The sequence below is a fragment of the Argiope bruennichi genome, chromosome 9 (genome assembly GCF_947563725.1).
Source record: "Argiope bruennichi chromosome 9, qqArgBrue1.1, whole genome shotgun sequence".
Lineage (NCBI taxonomy): Eukaryota > Metazoa > Arthropoda > Arachnida > Araneae > Araneidae > Argiope > Argiope bruennichi.
Window position 1 is genome coordinate 57,459,752 of NC_079159.1, and position 20,556 is coordinate 57,480,307.

Here is a 20,556-nt window from a genome sequence, read left to right on the forward strand (position 1 = left end):
TGTTAAATGAATGCAGCGGGTATTGCAGTAAGTTCAAGAACAATAAGAAGAAGGTTATCATGATTTAGTCTACAAGCTAGAATTCCAAGGAAAAAACCACATTTAAATCAAAAGCAACGCGGAAAACGAGTTAAGTGAAAAGAACACATTAAATGGTCAGAAAATCAATGAAAGCAAGTAATCTGGAGCGATGAGACTAAAATATCGCTCTTTGGTAGTGATGGTAGAAAATATGTGAGACGTAGAGTAGGTGAAGGACTTCATCCTGATTGCATTGAAGCAACTATAAAAACTACAACAAATGCCATGATTTGGGCATGTATTTCTGCAGATAGTGTGGGCCGAATTCAAGTGATTGATGGCATCCTGAATGCCAAAAAATACATCGAAACTGTCCTGGAACCAAAATTGATACTTTCCATCAGGGATTTCTTTCCCAACAAATCACCATTTATTTTTCAGCAGAATTCAGCTCCATGCCACACAGCAAAAGTATGCAAAGCATGGTTTCAAAATAAAGGCATAGATGTATTACCATGGCCAGGAAACAGTCCTAATCTCAATCCAATTGAAAATTTGCGGCAACGTTTGAAAATTCTTGTACGAAAAAAACGTCCCTCCAATAAAAGACAACTTATTGAATCTATAATTGATTCTTGACACCATATGATTACGAAAGATGAACTCCAAACACTCGTTCACTCGATGAAAAGACGCTGTGAAGCTGCCTTAAAAAATAAGGGTTATCCTACTAAGTATTGATTGTGTAAGTATCACTTTAAAAAAATGCAAATCTAAGATAGATCTTATTAAAATGAGCGTAACTTTTTTTTTGTAATACAGATATTGTAATACTGTTTTTGTTATTAAATTTTACATTAAATTACCTTCAATTTGATATATAAACATTTGTATTTAAGTGAAAATTAATATATTCTACAAGCACGCAAAGTTGAAAAACATGAAACTTTCAAAAAATGTCCACACTTTTGGCCACCACTGTAGGTCTAAAAGTTAAAAAAGAATGAAATTAAAATCTATTTTAATTTCTGTACTCTTTATTAATTTACGGAGTTGCTATTAATTAATAAATGAAACATTCAAGTAAGTAATGATGAAGTCTATACTTTCATCATTTACAAAGTTTAGTTGAGAATTTAAGAATTCAATAACATTTTACATATCCAACCTATTACATTTAAAACGGAAAAATTGTGTAAAAAAAATGATATATAAAATGATATGAAAAAATTGTATTGTATAAAAAAATGATATGAAACTTATATATGAAACATTAAAAATAATACCAATATATAACGTGCCAATTAAACGTTAAAAGATATCGATTTATTTTTTTATGGGCTTAATGTAAGAGAAGCCCTCGAGATCATTAGTTTTTAACGGTGTAATATTTTCAAGCTGGCATTACTACCAGTAAATTGTGCAATGCGTTTTTCGCCAATCACAAAATTTAACTTTTTGATGAATCTACAACTACAAAAACTGGCATATAGTTACTTTTTGGATAATAGGTACTCACTAAGATAGGGTTTCAAAAATTTTAATTTTGAAATTGTCTCTCTTTATTAATTTTGGAATATATCATTGAACAAAAGAATTTTTATATCATTTTACAACTTTAAAAATTGACTTTTTAGTAATATTAATTTTATTTCATTTTAATTTTATTAATTAGATAATATTAGACGTAGCAAAAGAAAGGTATTAATAAAATCTGGAAATGCAGAAAAAAAAAAATCGATACACGTAAAAAAGAGAATGAAAATTTAAAAAAAATGATTTTATCAATTATTCTATTTTTGAATTTATATATGGATAATTTCTCTAAAAAATCTACATTGCCAAAGAGGCAAAATATACAGGTATATCTAGAATATAACTGTCTCTAACTTATTCTTTTACCTCCATTTTTATTTTCTTAAGTTAAATTAGATTTTTGAATGCAACGAATTTGAATTTTACAAGCTTAAAATTAAAAAAAAAAGAATTTGAGCCGCAGATTAAATTTTTAAGCATATTGAATGTTAAAGGTACATTTTCTTTTATTACAAAAATAACTAAATAAATAAAAAGAAAGAAAGAAAAGAAAAGAAAAACATCACAGTAGAAAGAAGGAGCATAACTTTCTTCAAGATGAGATTCAAAAAATTTTTTTTTAAAGATCCGTTTTATCTTCAAAAAGTGATTGTGAAATAAAAATAATTTATTAATAATAAATTCCCCTATGCTCTGACGTGTCTTCTAAAAGATCTCTTCAATCATTTATGTCTCTTCAGATGGAGTGTCATTTAAAGATCTCTTCTGAGTGACATATATCAGTAGCTTATTTAAAAGACTTCAAACAGCTTTAAAAAATTCTTACATAAGAATTTAAGTGTAATAATTTTTGAAACTTCTGAAGAAAAAGAACTGTCTTTTGTTTCCACACTGAAACATTGTTTACTATGATAATGTTTATATGTTTTAATACTATTTGTAAATTGCGACGTGTTTGATCCAAACGTCATTCAAAACGTTGGACCTACAGCTCCGAAATTTGACTCCTAGTTATTTCTTGGACACTAGGTGCTTGCTAAAAAGTTTTATAATTTTTTCTTTTAAGTTATGTCCAAACATAAAGGGTTTCTTTTTAAATAATTTCAAGACATTTTATAGTATAAATACAATTTCTATATCTCTTTAAAAGGAGAAAAGATTATTTAAGGATATTAATTAGGTCTTTGAATGACATTTTCAGTAATTTCAATAAGTTTTTCAATAATATCTTTAAGGAAATTTTAAAATAATACTTTTTATTGTTTTAGTGTCTGCATATTTCTACACGCGCATTGAGACGGCATCAAATACACTTTTTTATGTACGTTATCATTGTTTAGTTAATAGAATTTTTTGAAAAAATTATTTAACGATATATGCGATTAATCATTCTTTAATATTTTAGACTAGTTTTTTCGAATCTTCTCTAAATATTCTCTAAAGAAAATTGTTGGCAATTTGCTTTATTTATCTTACAATTTCTGTTTCCAAGTAAAATATTTGGATATATATTATTTCAAAGAAAAAAAATCTTTTTATTTTTAATGCCTCACCAAACATTACCAACTAGCTATCTAAACAGTTATTTCGGGTATATAGGATGTATTTAATTTCAATTAAATAACCCAAATTAATATTCATAACTCTTGCAACAAAATATTTTAATCATTAAATTATGATAGACATTTAAGATGTTTTATATTAGTAGCTCGACACACTTTCTATTTATAGAATACAAGAATCTTTCTTAGAGAATTGAATTATATGACAACATAATGTCCTTAAATTTCTTCAAATTGCATGTTTTCTTTTCCCGTGAATGTAATTTTACTTGTTGATTCCACATGTAAGCTGCACAGATAATAACAGTAAAATCTTTTTTTAATAGTTCTCAAAATAAGATGAAAATCAAGTGATTAAATATCTGATGAAATGATGAGAATAGTTTGAATTTCATACTAACAATGAAATCTATTGTTGAAAATTATACAAAACAACTTTAAAGTATTTGTTGGAATTCAGGAAGAAATTTCAGAGCAATCGAATCGTTATTATTAAAAAGGCAATTATCCGAGAATTATTCGGAAATTATCGAAGAAAAACTATAGAGTCTATCTTGCTCAATTCTTAATTAATTAAAATTCTGATCAAACTTTCAAGAAAAGAGCACCGCTCTAAGATGCACATTCCCATTTCCCAAGTATATCTATGCCAAATTTTGTAGTTCTAGGTTAATCAGTCTGTCTATAAAAAACACACACACAGATGCACACATGTGCTCACAGACATACACACTGTTTTATTACTAACAGGGCTTAACATTTGGTGTAGAAAATAGGGCCGCCATTATTTGGTTCTACATTGGTTTTTTTTAAAGGCAACTGTTAGAAAACAAAGAAAAAGCCGCTTTTAAAATTAAATGAAAACACAATATATTTGCCAAAATTATTCTGAAAAAAATTGTACTGATATACACAAAGTGTGTACTTTTAAATTACTAAATTTCTATTTTATTCAGTGAGCGCTATATTGATATCTTATAATTTTTATTTTGTAGGAATAATTTGATAAATTTATACGAAACCCTAATAGTATTACTTTCATGCTCCTTTGTCATAAATTTATTAATATGCAAATACAACTTACCATTAAAATGAATAAGGGAATTTTTCTTGAATCATGAATTACATTTAAATCTAATACTTATACGATATTTAGTTCTAGAAAATAAATGAGGTTCGACTGGTCTTTACAATTGGATACATTGTATTTGATTTGCCTTTGATTCAAGTAAGTTAGCAACAACTTTCGGATGTTTTGGGTAACGAATTTAACAATTTTCAACATCTGCCCTAATAGTGAACAAATGAAAGATCCATCAATCAGAATATAGAGTTCTCCAGTGCAAATAAAAAAAGTTATTATAACAATAGAAAATTTTTCTAACTAATCGTCAAGCAATTTTATTCTTTCAAAAACTGTTTCAAGAAAACAATTCGCCAATATATTATTAAGTTAATTAGTATGTATGCATATACCATATTTCAGTTTAAATGCAGAGATTACTTTCCTAGTTTTTACAATCATCTTGTAATATTTCTCTTCTTAAAACTATCATAGAATTCTTTCCTTCAATTGCTTTAAGAAGCCAAATGATCTATAATAATATATATTCTAAAGCTTTCTAATATGTGCGCATCTTTCCTAGGCTAAATCCTAGGGATGGGTACCACCAAATTTGGGGCCAAACTTTAAAGATAAAGTCGCCAGCGTCTCTTGAAAATAGTCATAATATTGAAAAATAAAATTCTGAAGATTACAGCTTCCGCGGGGCTTGGCGAGAAAAATTTGACGGAAAATCGCCAAATGTCACCCTTTCCTAGAACTGTACCCTTTCCTATTTTTACTTTCTCGTATATGAAGTATAGTAATCGTCCAAAAATTCGAAATCGAGATTTTGACGAATCTCCACATCTTAGACTACCCTCAGTTCGGGAAACACATTTCTGAAAAAATGTTCATCCATCCATATGTCTGCCTGTGACACTCAAAAACTGTTTGGACTAAATGGATGAAATTTGGTACACTGTCTTCAGATCAAATTTGTTGATTTCGGTCAAATTTTGAGCAAAATCCGTGTTGAGGAAGAACTGCCTGTTCGGCGGTACGAATAAAAGTTAAACGATAATTACAAAATAAAGAGAGTTAGATGGATAAATTTTGGTATATATATATATATATATATATATATATATATATTTAACATTTATAGTGTTGATATCTATCAAATTTTGAGCTAAATCCTGCAATAGGTTGATCATCTGTCTGTCTATGTTTTCAAAAACATGTAAACGAGATAACCCAAAAACGCAATAATTCAAATATAGGAAGTTTGGTACGTGATTTTGTGATTAAAAAACTAGTGCTGTGACAAGTTTTTGTTTCAATCGATATCACCTAAAGTACAAATTTGATTTTCGGATACTATTATTCGCTTGCTCGGAAACAATCGCCAAAGAAAAAAAAACATTACCCAGGATCATGCTGTAGTGAATAGATTATAAACCAGTTAACAACTACGCTACCCGAGCAATTGCTTTTGAATCATCGTCATGTTACTGGGCTGCGAACCACTAGGTTCCAGGTTCTATCCTCGCTCATATCAATACGCCACATTGGTGACCTCGGACGATGAACCTTCAGCTTTCGTACAGCTGTTGTGGCGCCATCTACCCGCAGCTAAAGTCGTCAGACTCACTTGACGTATCAACCCCTAGTCGTCAGATTCACTTGACGCAGCAACAGCATCAGCAACCACTCACCCACACATGCTCGCCCCAACGTTTGGCGCTACTCAAATGGGTACAGGCGCATTAGATTCAACAGCTAATACATCACCACTCAACAGCCATATCGTTCGTCTCACCTCCGACTCACTGAAGGGGGAGTCTGTAGTGAATAGCTTATAAGCCAGTTAACAACTATGCTACCCGAGCAATTGCTTTTGTATCATGGCCATGTTACTGGACTGCGAACCACAGGGTCCCAGGTTCTATCCTCGCTCATGTCAACCCGCCACAATACGATCTATTCAGTAAAAATGCTAAATTCAGTTTAAAAGTTAGTATTTCATATGTATTGTATGCCATGCAAGACGTTCTCTGGGATGACACCCTTATTAGAAAATATTCGAGAAAGTTTTGGGAAGATCACTGCAGCTGGTTTTGCATGTGACTAATTTCAAATTCTGGCAATAAGTTTTGTTTTTGAACACATCTTAGGATTAGTGATTTATCTGCAATATTAGCAAATTATAAGATATCAGCACACCAACACAAGAAAAGAGAAAATCTTTCTTGAAATGAAAGACACCCCAAGCTGTGAAAACCAAATGCTGTTTGGATTCAAGGAAACGGAGAAGTAATTTATTGTAATCAGTAGTTCCCCCTTGTAAAATCAAGTCAAAAGCAATATTCTTTACACTTACCCTTAGCTCATCATCTTCTATGTAGATTTTGGAAGCAAAGAGAATAATAGCGAAAAGGGAAATTCCATCTTTGGCTGCAAATGTATGCATTTCTATATTTAATATTTCACTTTCGCTTTTGTAAAAACCTAAAATCTTTGAAAGATAAATGTACACCAGTACAAACCGAGAAACTAACAGCCAAAACATTTGAGGAGATAATATTGATTCTGTTAAGCAGACAATTTCGTGTAATATCTTATAATTGCGAGTGAAGCAGTGAATGGTGTGTTGTAAATTACAATAATTACTTATAATGCTTGCTGGTCTTTACAGCACTTAATCACTCGACTTAAAACTAGGCACACATGTATGTAATGATATTTTAAACACTTAATTTAATCCAAATTAATTTCCAAAATTTTATCTTAAGTTAGCCCACAGTAACTTCATTCTAAAAATATTCTCTTATTTTGTGATCCAATTCAGCTTTAAGTTTAATTAATTCCTCTAAAAATAATGCGCCCTCTGTACTACGTATCAAATGAAAGTGATACTTCCGTTACTCTTCTCAAGATCAACATATGTATTTCCTTGGCGCCTGGCCAGAAATCCTATGTTATATAAGACTAGTGATCATTTCTTCGTCCCTTTTTTGCCTTCTGTGTTTGTGCCGCGTTGCGTCCTCTTGTTAATAATTATGCCTTCTCGAAATGGATATTAAAACGAAATTAAAAATACCAAATCTTTTCACTGCTTCGAACCTGCATTCTACTTAAACCAAAAATATGTTACATATTATTTAGCCGACAGCATTTGAATTCATTACATGTATATAGAAAAGATAGAGCAATATTGGTAAGATATCTCTAAATAATTTCATGCAAGATATGTAGATAAACGTGTTCATGAATTTGATAGGAAAATCTGCAGAAATAAAAAATATAAACAAAAAAACTTTTATAGTGTTGTCAAGTTCCAAAAACTTTTATAGTGTTGTCAAGTTCCCTTTTATCCACGAATAATAATTTTGCGCTTATAACTAGATAGATAATGCTGTTTAACCTATTGCAAGAAAATTCGTCAAAAATTTGTATTGGATTAAGCAGAGTTTATGTTTTCGTTCTAAGCTTTGTATAGCTTCCAACATTTCTAAAATATGAAATCTTTTCCAATAAATACAAAGCCAATTTGCAATAGATGATAGTGTCCAAACAGCAAGAGATATAGCTACTTTCCGCTGATAAAAAATCACCAGTTCTCCTCATTATGATAAGTATAAATATTGCTGCATTATATATAGCACAGATATGCATAACTATTACTGAAGTAATGTGTAAAAAATTCCATATTTTTCTTTGTTTTTTTACGTTCATTCCTGGATTCCTAAAATATATAATATTTTAAAGAGAAAATTAGACTGTTCCATTTTCCTTATAGTATTTCTTGCCAAATTTTCGAACACATATTTAAAAACTCCTACAACATCAGCGAGTGTATAGAATGCAGTTTACGATTTTGAACTGCGTACATACATTTTGAAATATCTGAAACGAAGAATTTGACATTTGAATTTGACACTCGAAGAATCTTCTATTTAGTAAGAAGACGAAATTTAGTATCCTCAACAAAGAATAATTTCGTTCAATTCTTGTTTCAACGTTCCAAAGAAGCATCACTTCGTTTCTTTCAATAAAAATAATTTCAAAGTATTAAAAGACGTGTTATCTGATATGCGCCGTTTATGAATCGAATTTAAATTGATCTTAGGAAAAATTTAAATTTATTTATGATTACTGAAAATAGTCATATCACTTCACATCACTTTTATACAATATCTTATGCATTATCGATATTAAAACGTATTTTCCAAAGGTAATAGGGCACTTTTATATTTTGCTTATTTGTGACAGTTCCATTATCTGCACTAAGAATTACCTGCGTCTGCTTGCATTTCAAATCATGAAATAATCAAAAAGTCATTGAAAATTTTCGTAATTTGAACATGGAAATTTATTTTTCCATGTTTAGTCAGTTATCGATATGTTTAGTCAATGGGTACCTCTTTGTTAAAGGATAATGGAAAAATCTTTATTTTAGGGTAAGGATTTCTGTTTATTTCAAATGTATCTTTTCTGCAAGAATTACCATTGTTATGCTCGGTAACAAATAACGTCATTGATGTTATGACTTTTTAAACTTTTTATTGCCTTCAACAAAGCAATCATGATTTAACAATGATAGATCCTTCACATAGATCCTCTGCCTTGTGAATCATATTTAATAAAATATTCTTGAGACACCAATATTTTAAATAATAAGAGTTGAACTCCAATCAACTAAATCGGTCTCTAAAACTGACTGATTTATGAATATTTGAATAACGCTATTCAATAAAACCTGGCAATTTTAGACCACTTCATCGACTGTATCACAGATGATACCCCAATTAGCGCCCAAGATTTCTCAAGACTGATTTGCCTAGGATTATGAAAATGTTGATTGTTCTAAACTTTTCTTTTCAGAACTTCATAAATCGATCCTATTTGATTTCAAAAGATAATAACGTCCATTTGCTTATTTAAAAGTTGCAGTGTTATGAATATTTCGAAGAATATGATCCCTTAAGACCAAAAGACTGTATAATATTTAGATTTCATAGTTTTTTTTAAAACTGTATTTATAGACAAAAACAAAATAGAATATATATTTAGCGTCATTTAAATCCTTTTGAAAGTAAAACTAAAAACTGAATTTTGTGATGAATCTGAGAATTTTTTTAGAATAATTCTTAAGATACCACATAAATTATATTATTCTGTAATGCACGTAAGGCTCAAATGCAGAACGACTGTGTTTTCAAAAAAATCAGTAAAAAAAAAAAAAAAAAAAAAAAAAAAAAAAAAAAAAAAAGGTTTCAGTAAAAGAAAGGTTTTTTTATATTGACTGAAATTTAATAGTTTTCACTTTAATTTAAAGTTGAAATTTTTCGGACGCTGACAGAAAATTAGTACATTACAGAAAATTAGTACATAGTACAGAAAGTTAGTACATAGTACAGAAAATTAGTACATAGTACATTATGGTTTAACGCCGTTTTAATAGGGTGAGTGAATTATATGAGTATCAAAATTTGAAGCTTAACTTATTTTGATGAAGAAGCAATTAAAGACACATAAAATATTTGTATGTCACTTAAAATTTTAACTAGCATTAAGATCGGTGAACCGGCTAGATAAAGTACTTTATCCCGTTTTAATTTTCTAACCCAATTTTGTTTTATCATGTTGTCTCGGAATATGAGATCCATGTCTTGGTAGGCTATTTTTTCATCAGACACGTACTCAGTAAATATTACTTCCGCCGTCTTGCGATATTGCGTATCACATTAAAAACACAATACATGTAACTAATAACAGGAAAAAGCACTTCGATACTTGTCTTCATTATTTTTTACCACCTTCGCTGTATGGCTTGACAGTAAGAAATAAAGGGTAAAAAAACATCTATCAGGAAAAATAGGAGGAAATAATAATATGAACACGCTTCTTTGCAGCATTGCTTCCCTTCAGAATTCTGTCCACATCCAAAGGAACACGTGTTCGTCATTATGTGCCGGAAGTCACGATACCCAACCGCGCCCATATAGGGGCATCTGCAAATATTACACAGTCCTGCCACTATTCCCCTTATTTTCTTTTCATTCTGTTTTTTCCTACGAGTCCAATAGAAAGAGTTTGTTGGCCTTCATGTTTGTCCGGATTAATGGAACTTCCCTGCCAGCACTCGGCGTGATGAAAGATTCAACATATTGCTCTCTATCGGGACAGAAACTTCCATTATTTCGGTAAGCCGATTACTGAGGGAAAGGCTAAGAATTATATTGCATTTATGCTTGCTTGTTGCGTCCATTTGCTGCTGTTACTAAAATGGTTAGTAGGAATAAATCTTTTGATATATTTAATACTTGGCCTACACATTAAAAAGGATATGGTAGAAATGCTAGATACACATTTCGAAGCATTAATTCTTCCTAATTAAACATTCTTTTATTTATTTATTTAATGGAATCTCTTTAAATACATAGCAGATGTTCAATGTTTCATTTCTGTTAGTATAGCTTCCGTCTTTCTCGTCATTTTTCACTAAATGCAGATGTGGGCGTCAATGGCGTTACATTCATTCCGGAACGATATATATATATGTAACATATTTTGATTGAAATAGAATGCAGGTTCGAAACAGTGAAGAGACTTGGTATTTTTAATTACGTTTTATTCTATTCCGAGTGGCAGGCATGATTATATACAAGAAAACGCAGCGCGGCACACAGAGAAGTAAGAAAAGGGAAAAAAAGGGACGAACAGATGATGACTTGCCTTATATAACATAGGATTTCCGGCCACGCGCCGCTGGAGTGACCTTAGACAAGGGCAAAAGTATCACTTTCATTTGATACGTAGTACTGATGGCGCATTATTTTTACAAAGGGATTAATTAAACCTAAAGTGGAATTGGATCACGAAATAAGAGAATATTTTAGAATGAAGTTACTATGGGCTAAATTAAGATAAAATCTTGGAAATTAATTAAATTGAAATTAGAATTAAAATATCATTACATTTATATATATAGCAAATTTAATTTCTGGAAAGAGATAATAAAATTTAAATACATTTTTGCTAATTAAAAAATTAATATCAAGTTACAAATTACAAGAGTTGCTTAAAATGACATATTTAAAAAATAATTCATAATTGAGATAATTTAATTAGATAGTTTGCATATGCAATAGAATTTTCTTTTCGAACATAAAAAAGCAAAATGGTTAAAAATTAATATAAAAAATTAGTTTAGAATGTCTCATGAACAGTGGAGCCGATACGTAGAACATCAAATTGATCTATATTTCTTGCAGAACTAATGAGTAGGGTTGGGTGATACTGTATCTACTTAATACTTTGTATCAGTTACACAAAATTGATGCGGATTAAAGGTATTAAGTACTTGGTATCAGGTTTTGGATATGAATGCTATTGATTGGTAATCTCTTCAGCTTTATTCTTGACAACCGGATAAGCTCAGATAAGGTTCATTTGCAATCGGTTTTGGAATGCGATTGCTATTGATTGGTAATCTCTTCAACCTTATACTTTGGCAATCGGATAAGATATGATACGATTAGTTTGCAATCGGGTGATATTGTATCAATCTGATATAAATTATCAGATTAATGTAGTATATCTTCTTGGCTCGGCGGCTAGGCCATACGCTTGCGTGTTGTTTTTTAACAATATATATATATATATATATATATATATATATATATATATATATATATATATATATATATATATATATATATATATATATATATATATATATATATATATATATATATATATATATATATACACAAGGGTTGTCCAAAATAATGGAAGAGTCTAGCTGAAAATAATGATTTCCATTTGTGATAGTATAGGACTAAATTAAATATATAAATACCAAATCTTTTGTACTACATTGTTACTTATAATAACAAGAGTGTGTGCGAGTGTATTGTACATCATTGTCTGCTTATTTTCGTTTCGAGTGAAGATAAAATGAGAGACTTGTCATATTTCCAAAGAGGGGAGATAGTGGGAGCCCGTCTACTTGGTGCATCGATAACCACAGTGACACAGCTGTTGGGGTTATCAATAAGCCCCGTGTCGAAGGTCATGACAGCATACAAAGATCCTGCAAAGCAACATCTGCGAAAACGAATTGTGGAAGAAAAAAACCAAACTGACTGCGAGACACAGGCTGACATTAAGGAGGATTGTGACCATCAGAAGGAATATCGCAGCAGAAAAAAAGTGATCACTAAGCTGAATAAATATCTGCAAAACCCAGTGTCCATCCATACAGTTCGAAGAGAATTGCATAACCATATGGACTAATTTGCTAGTGACCATATGGACAGGTCACTAGCAATGACTCTGTTGGCCGACCAACTGCATTCTACTGCGCAGACATTGTTTCCGTCTGGAGATTGCACCTATAAAGATGGTAATTCCTCACTCAACCGTAGTCGAACTGTTAAATCATGGTTTCGGGAACATGAAGACTCAGTTACACACCTGCCTCATCACCGGACTTGAACATCATAGAGCCCCTGTGATTTGTTTGGCAATAGTCAAATGTAAGCAAACCATCATAGGAATTTTAGACTGCATTAAATGTTTTTACAGCTGCATTACATCCAACGCTTCTATTAGCTAATTAATGGAACTACAAAATATTATGTAGCAAAATGTTCTGAAGATGGTTCGCTGAATTTCTAAAACATACATTCAGTCAAAGGAAAGAAGATGTAAAAGAAATTAAAAAAATATAAGCTTCAAACACAAAGTTTAATACAGCGGAAAAATAGGCTTAGCTATCGCCAGATAAGTAATAGTTATATCTTGCCTACTGAAATGGATGTTCTTACTTTCCAAAAAATTATCTTTCAAAAATAATCTTTCCACTAGTTTAAGACTAAAACAAATTACTTTTTTAATGATATCAGCCTATTTCTGTATAATGTTTTCTTTTAATTTTAATGATATTTTTAATTCAGTCGATAAACTATATGAAGCAATGTTTCTAAATGCTATGGATGGAATTCAAATACATCCATCAAAAAAAAAAAAAAAATCAGTCGGGTGTTTTTACCAATCATTTACTCTATAGAAGGATTTTTGTCCGCTTTTTTTTATTTTATAATTTATACAATTTCAGTTTGAAGAAACCTAATTCAATTGAATTCATATTTTACAATCCTATTAAACAGTAAGGTGAAACATTTTAATTTTTTAAAATGTATTTCATATTATTCATCTAACAGATTAAGAAAGTCGATAATCTGGGAAAACAAACTGGTCGCCAAAAAGGGCTGTATTATTAGAAATGCTCAGGAGAGGGATCGCCGAGACGCTAAAACTCTACTCAATCAAAAGAAACATGATGTAAAAAAACAGAAATAGACTGAAAGAGGATGTCTATTCGAGCTTGAAAATAATCTTAACCATCACCAGGTGGATAATCACTATAATTAAGCCCTTTAGACCTGGCTTTTGCATAATTAAAGTTTCAAAACCCATGTAAAAATAACTTTTCCCGCTTTAACCCGTGTAAAAGCAGAATTTATATTCCCAATAGTGAATGAAATCTATCTCGGGACAGATATGTTTGGAAGAGGTTAAGGAAATGATTTATTAAATTGATGCCCATATATTCCAAATCTATTCACACAAATAGTTTTTGCATTATCTTAAACTCAAAAAATTTCCTTTTTAATGATATCAATTTTCTGTATAATCTTTTCGTTATTTCTAATATTTTTTAATAATTAATGCAATTTTAGTAACAGCGTTTTAATGGTATGTTTAAATTCAAATTTTCATTCGTCAAAACATTTAATCGGGTGCTTTTGCCAATATTAAAATAAGGTAAGAAACATTTCTTTTGTCTTCTTGCTTTGTTTGTTCCCTCTGCTCAACTCTAAAATAAGATTTTTTTTCATTTGCATAGTTACTTCAAATTAGATTAATTCTTTCTATCCACAGTAATGTGTAACATATTGTTTTTTATTAAATTCAAGTTTTTCTGTCATATTAGATAACAAAGTGAAAATTTTCAAAATATTTTCCATATTAATCGTTTAACAGCCAAAAAAGTCAATAATCTAAATGAAAAGCATCTCGCCAAAGTCGGCTGTTTTTGTAATAATGTTTTAAAAAACAAAGTACAAAATTAAAATTAACAGCCAAAATTTTAAGTAGAGGTAACAGACTTTAAAGCTAATTTCTAAAAACAGAAGTGAATTAATGCTTATTGAGAAAAATGGCAAACAGATCGATCGGTTGTCGGTTGCATCAAATATAAAATTACCGGGTAAAAGTATCATGTAAAATTGAATATCAGTATCAATCTATTCTTGTCACTGCAAAACTGAGTAGCAACTCGATCCTGTTATTGACGCAACCTATATTCACCGAATACCTTTTTTCATTAGGATGGAAAAAGAATCGGTTATCAGTTGCATATCATGTATAATCGAGTATTACTATCATCCTGTACTTGATAAAAGGGATCAAACCTATTTATGCTTCAAATAATCACGTTACACCTAAAAAACAGTGTCGATTTGCTCTGCTCAAAGAAAGATTTCATCCAATTAGTCGTGGAATCGAAACAACTTGTTTTTATTTGATTTTTTAATTTGAGTTTATTCTGTACTAGCCGTCTTTGGCGACCAGGCTGTTCGCCAATTTTAATGCTCGTTAAAATTTTAATAATTAAATATTTTATGCAATTCCTACTTTAATAGCTTCTTCATGAAAATATTTTAAAACTTCAATTCAAACTGAGAGTTTAAACTTTATGGTCACTAAAGAATATCTTTCTTAATTTATGTAATATCTCAAGAATTTGTCAACAAAAATTTCTCAGATTCATCATGAACAGATCGATTCATTAACAATGTTTCATTTTAAATGCATCAAATACTAAAAAAATAAACAGAATTGTTTAAAATAATAAGTTGAAAACAGGTTACAAAAACTATTTAAAAAACGATGTACTTAAAACTCTAAGCATATACAAAAAATATATAACTAACATAAATACAATTTAATTACAAAAGCATACAACTAACCTAAAAATAATTTAAATCAAGTCCGCCTCCATTGAAAATCAGAACACAATCCGCATGCGTGAATTTTCAACGCCAGTTATGGTAACGCAAATGCGTGAATTTTTCTATGCCGGTTGGGGTAACGCTATGCAGATTAGAAATTTGTAATTTCTTTTATTCTGTTTTATTTTAATTCAAAAGTACTTCAGGATGAATCTGAAAGATTGAATAATTAACAATGTTTAATTTTCAATGCATCAAACATTAAGAAAATAAACAGAATCGTTTGAAATAATCGATAGAAAAATGTTAAGCCTAGCCTCATTAGCGTGGGGGAAAAAAAAGTGAAGTCTTACTCAATTGGCGGTGGGGAAATGAAGATTTTTTGGCGGGAAAGTTAGATTTTAATTAATAATTAAAATTCTAATTAAAAATTCAAAAAAGGTGACCCCGGGTGCACATTCCCGACCTCCAAGGTATACATGTACCAAATTTGGTAGATGTAGATCAAACGGTCTGATCTGTAGAGCCCCAACACACACACATACACACATTGAGCTTTTTTATAAGTATATAGATATATAGATTACTACTGATTTTACCATGGCTACAGGTTGCAAATGATAAATGATTAAGGAAGCCATCTGAGAATAGCCATAACATACATACAACTGTCAGCATATAAATGCTGTCAGAAAGGAGAGAGGAAATATATTTGAAATAATTGTTGGGAATACAGCATACTTTCTGCTTCACTAAACTATTGATCAGCTTTTAGTACCTAACATTAAATACCCTATTCTACAGTTCAAATGACATTTTTATTTAAGTGAGTGCACTGTCCGGTAAGGAACATATTTTTCAATTAATATGAACAGAAAATTCCAGGTAACTCAGACACTTCCTCATAATAATTCGTTTAAACACAAAAATTATTTTTTCTGTGTTTAGATAGAACACTTACACTTCGGAAACATAAGAATTGAGTTCCAAATCTGGATCAAAAAATAAAAATTTCAAACTTCCATTTCTTGATGTTAATGCGAAATATAGCAAATTGTTTTAAAATTAAAATAGCCGAAAATGTTAAATTATGTCTATTTGCACGTATTGTACATGCGTTTAGGTGGTCTCCGTTTACTTCCATTTTTCATTCTTTTTCTTTAATTTTTCATTATCTTTGTTAAGTTTACTTGAAATTTCCAAAACAATAGGATATTATACAAAATAACGCTGTCTTCTGTACGCTATAAAAGTATCAAATTCATGAGCGATCTTTATACTTTCTTTGCTCTTATAGCGACAAAATAAACGAAACAATTTTATATAAAAAGGGATAAAAAAGCCGTTTAAATTTGTAATGCATTAGATGCATTCCATCCTCTTACGTACTGTTTTTCAAGGAATTAAAGTATCACGGAAAGGCGACATAATTAAGTTTTCATCCTTTAAACCGAGAGACGTAAACAGAAAAAAAAAAAAAAAGGTCAAGTTTTTGTCCCGACTCAAATGTCAGCTCCAAATAATTACTTCCTGCATTCGAGCCGACGTGTTTTAAGCCTTTCTAATTCCTTCTTCGCTCCTGATCGGTGAATCGGGCTGAAATAGAAGAACATAGGAAAGGAAGATAGAAACAACTCAAATAAAAAAAAATGTGTTTAAATTTTCTCGCTAAGGTGGGAAAGGTTTTAGTTTAATACCTTTCAAAATGTTCTCTCTTCTAGCTTATTATAAAGTAAAATTAGCTGTGATATTAATCTCACCGATTATCGTAACAAGAAAAACTAAAAACGATTTTTTTATTTGAAAATAAAATAAACTTCCCACCGATTATAATAATAAAGGAAAATAGAAAACGATTTTTCAATATTCATTTTTTCTTTTAAAAATGGGAAGTTGAAGTCTTTTGTTATTGTGCAGTTAATATCATTTACTTTCATATTAAAGCTGGTAATCTGTATATTAATTTTCATGCGATATAAAATTGTACTATAATCATATTTCATGATAAAAGGGGGATATTATTATTGTCATATCTTATATGTGTGACAAGTTTTAAAAGAGAAATTTTAATAACTTCTTTTAATACAATGGTTTGAAAAACTTCAGAATCAATTCTGCAATTTAATCATCCTTTATATTTGCTTTCCAATGTTCCACTGTTTCAAAGTACGGAATGCTTTAATGAGACCGAAATACTATACTAAACTACTTTCTTTCTAACTACTAGCTAAACAATAAACTACTAATTATGAGAATTAAAGTTCCAAGGAATTCTTTTAAGAATCACAATACTCAGATTTCTTTGATCCATAAGCAACTACACAAACAGATAGTTAGTATTTTTTTGTAATGAATTGTTATTTGCAATTGTGATTGCGAATTTATTTATTATTACGAATTTAATATAAAACGGAAATTTATTATTTAGCTTTTTGTGCTTTATTAAAGTGAACGGTAATATTATTACCTCTTCTTTATATGAAGGGATCTCGTATTCTTATAAATATTAGAATATGTAATCGTCTAGACTTTCCATTATGCTGTTAACAGTGTCTCGGTTTAACTAACGATAGTTGTAGAAAAGAATCCCATGAATTAATAATGCTTAAGAAATAAAATATATATTATTTGTAATACATTTTAGTTGTAAATATATAGTAACATTAAAAGTCTGTAAAACGTAAAATTTCATAAATTAAAAAATTTCGTTATAAACAACTGTCATTATGAATATATTTTATGGAATAATTGTATGGATTTTTTTTCATTCTAATTTTAACGTACCTATTAATCTGGCTTCTTGTTAACTCGGCATAAGCTGTCTATGTTAAAAAAATCATTCTTACTCAGTTAAAAGACTATCCTTGTGATTTGCTGATCGTCAGGCAGCAAATCACAAGAATAATAGGAAACCTTCAACATTTAAGTACGAAAGGGAGATGGACATAAGATGAAACCAAATGAATTCACGGCAATAAAATTATACTACCTCCATTTAAATACCAAATTTTATCTATCTGTCTTTTAAGATTTTGTTGTTACAATGTAATAGAACAGACCTTTGAATGCATTTAATTCAAAATTTGACAGAAATAAAAATTTGTATTAAAACTATATACCAATTTTCACCCGACTATTATAAAGTGTTTTGGAATTATCCTACACATAGACAGACAGACATAATAATATATATTTATTTCTAGTATTCAGGAAAGCCTGAATACTAGAAATAAATGCATTCAAAAACTCGAGTTCGAATTTTTGGGCATTTAAAATAATTTCTCACTATATATTACGTACACAAGAAAGTAAACATTGCTCAACGTAAAAATATGAAATAATCTACAATTACATAAGTGATAATATAATTAATCAGCATAAGTATAAAAAAAAATAAAAATTGCAAATTTCAGCTTGCAACAATCCTTCATGAATAATGTAAATGCATATGAAATCTACGATCCCATAATTTATTTGTATTTCATGAATAAAAATTATCAGAGGAATCTTAAGCTTAATGAGAGTAACGATAAATCTATTTACCTAAACATCTATATTTATTGATCCGTAAAGTACATGACAGAGAAATTACATTCATGACGTAATGTTGAATGCAATTTATCAAATATAAACAGGCCGATATACGAATGCTTCCGCCTGCGTTCATTGTTCAATGTTCCCTTCCCTCCTGCGTTCAATGTTTATACACCTGCATTTAATTTAACCTTTCGCCAATCTACTTAATGGAACTGCAAATAGGGAACTAATTATAAGAAACAAGCTGATATTCTGCAGAAAAGGATGCAAATAACTGATTTAATTTATCAAACGTTTAAACTTTCGTTTAAATAAGGTGATAAAATTTCATAATTTAAGCGTCAAGTTAAATTCAATTCTTGACTAAGAAATATTTCATAGTTGATTTATATAATATTTGGTTTTGGATGACGTATTTTTTTCTTTTATATGCATATGGTTTTAATGATAGCATAAAAAGAGATGGCAGTATTTATTTTATGATCGGATTTATAATGTAATGCGTACAATTCGAAAAAAAAAAATCACGGACACTCTTTATTGTTTGTAATCTAAAAGATGTAATTTCAAGAAAAATATGTCATTCAACTTGAAAGTTTGTCTTCTTTAAAGATATATAAACTACATTTATTAAAGGTTATTTTGATTTTTATTAAACTACATATTTATACTTTGTTATTCTTCACACTTTTCCAATTGAAAAACCCATCTTTTTGTCTTTTAATTGATGAATCGGCTCAAAAGAACAAAAGATAAACAAGAAAAAAAAGACTTAAGGGTTATTTCAATATATGCAAACATAACAAGTAGGTAATTATATTTATACTTTCTTCACATCAGGCGTTAATACGATAACTTTGTTTTAAAAAAGATTGGTATTTTTCTTTTTTAAAAAGTTCAACGTTAGGTGAAATAAAATGTGATTAAATATCCTTAAGGCGACATTTCCTCGCTAAGTTTTTACCAATTACCTATTGTTACATACTCGAAAAAATTTGACGCATGTCAGACCAGTATACAATAATTCTTCGATACTATCAAGTCTACTAACGAAGATGCGAATACCAGCTTTCGAATTTTTAATCCCAATGGTTAAAGAGATTTTCCCTTTTATATATTTTGTGATCACGAAGAAAATACAATTATAAATAGTTAAATAAATAAATATAAAATAATTTGGTTTATTTTAAAAGGCGAAATAAAGAAGAAATAAACACGATCACATTCATGTTTTCAATATAGTTAGGAAATACGTTCAAAATGACTAAAGTATTCGCAGGGTTTGGAATTCATTGAAGTTATTCATTTTCGCATGATGCTGAAAATATTTTTGCTGATTTACTTTTATTTAATTAGTTTTTCTTCAATCTATTTAATTTTAGTTCTCGTGCATGTATACAACTTATAATCATGGAAGGAAAATAAATATAATTATAAATATGTTAGAAATAATTGAAATTAAAGGTTACAAATCACTTTTCAGTTCCTAAATTCTACGCAATTGCAGTTATCGGAAAACATTTAATATAAAAGAAAATAATTTTGCTGAGACGCTATTCGTCTATTTTGATTAATTTTTTTAATCTTTAATCTTAAAGAAGTCATGGGGAAATGAAAATTACCCTTTATCTTTGAGTTAGATTGCCCATCTAGAAGTTTATCCAAGATTTTTACTCTCCTTACAACATATTCAAAGCAAGTTGAAATCCAATTCAAATTACTCTAATTACCTTGCTGATACTATAACATAAACAAAGCATTATACGTATTTGTACATACACTGAATGGCCAAATTATTATGACCACCTGGCACTTAAATGCATATCGGCCA

General features: G+C 29.6%; 1 protein-coding gene across 1 annotated transcript in view; it reads left to right on the forward strand.

The window, feature by feature from the left end:
* Nucleotides 1-12,571: 12,571 nt before the first annotated feature.
* Nucleotides 12,572-20,556, forward strand: part of LOC129984956 (uncharacterized) — a 44,596-nt gene continuing 36,611 nt past the window's right edge. Inside the window, exon 1 of the mRNA XM_056094896.1 lies at nucleotides 12,572-12,707. Within this exon, the coding sequence (XP_055950871.1) occupies nucleotides 12,572-12,707 (136 nt within the window). The remainder of the gene's footprint in view (nucleotides 12,708-20,556) is intronic.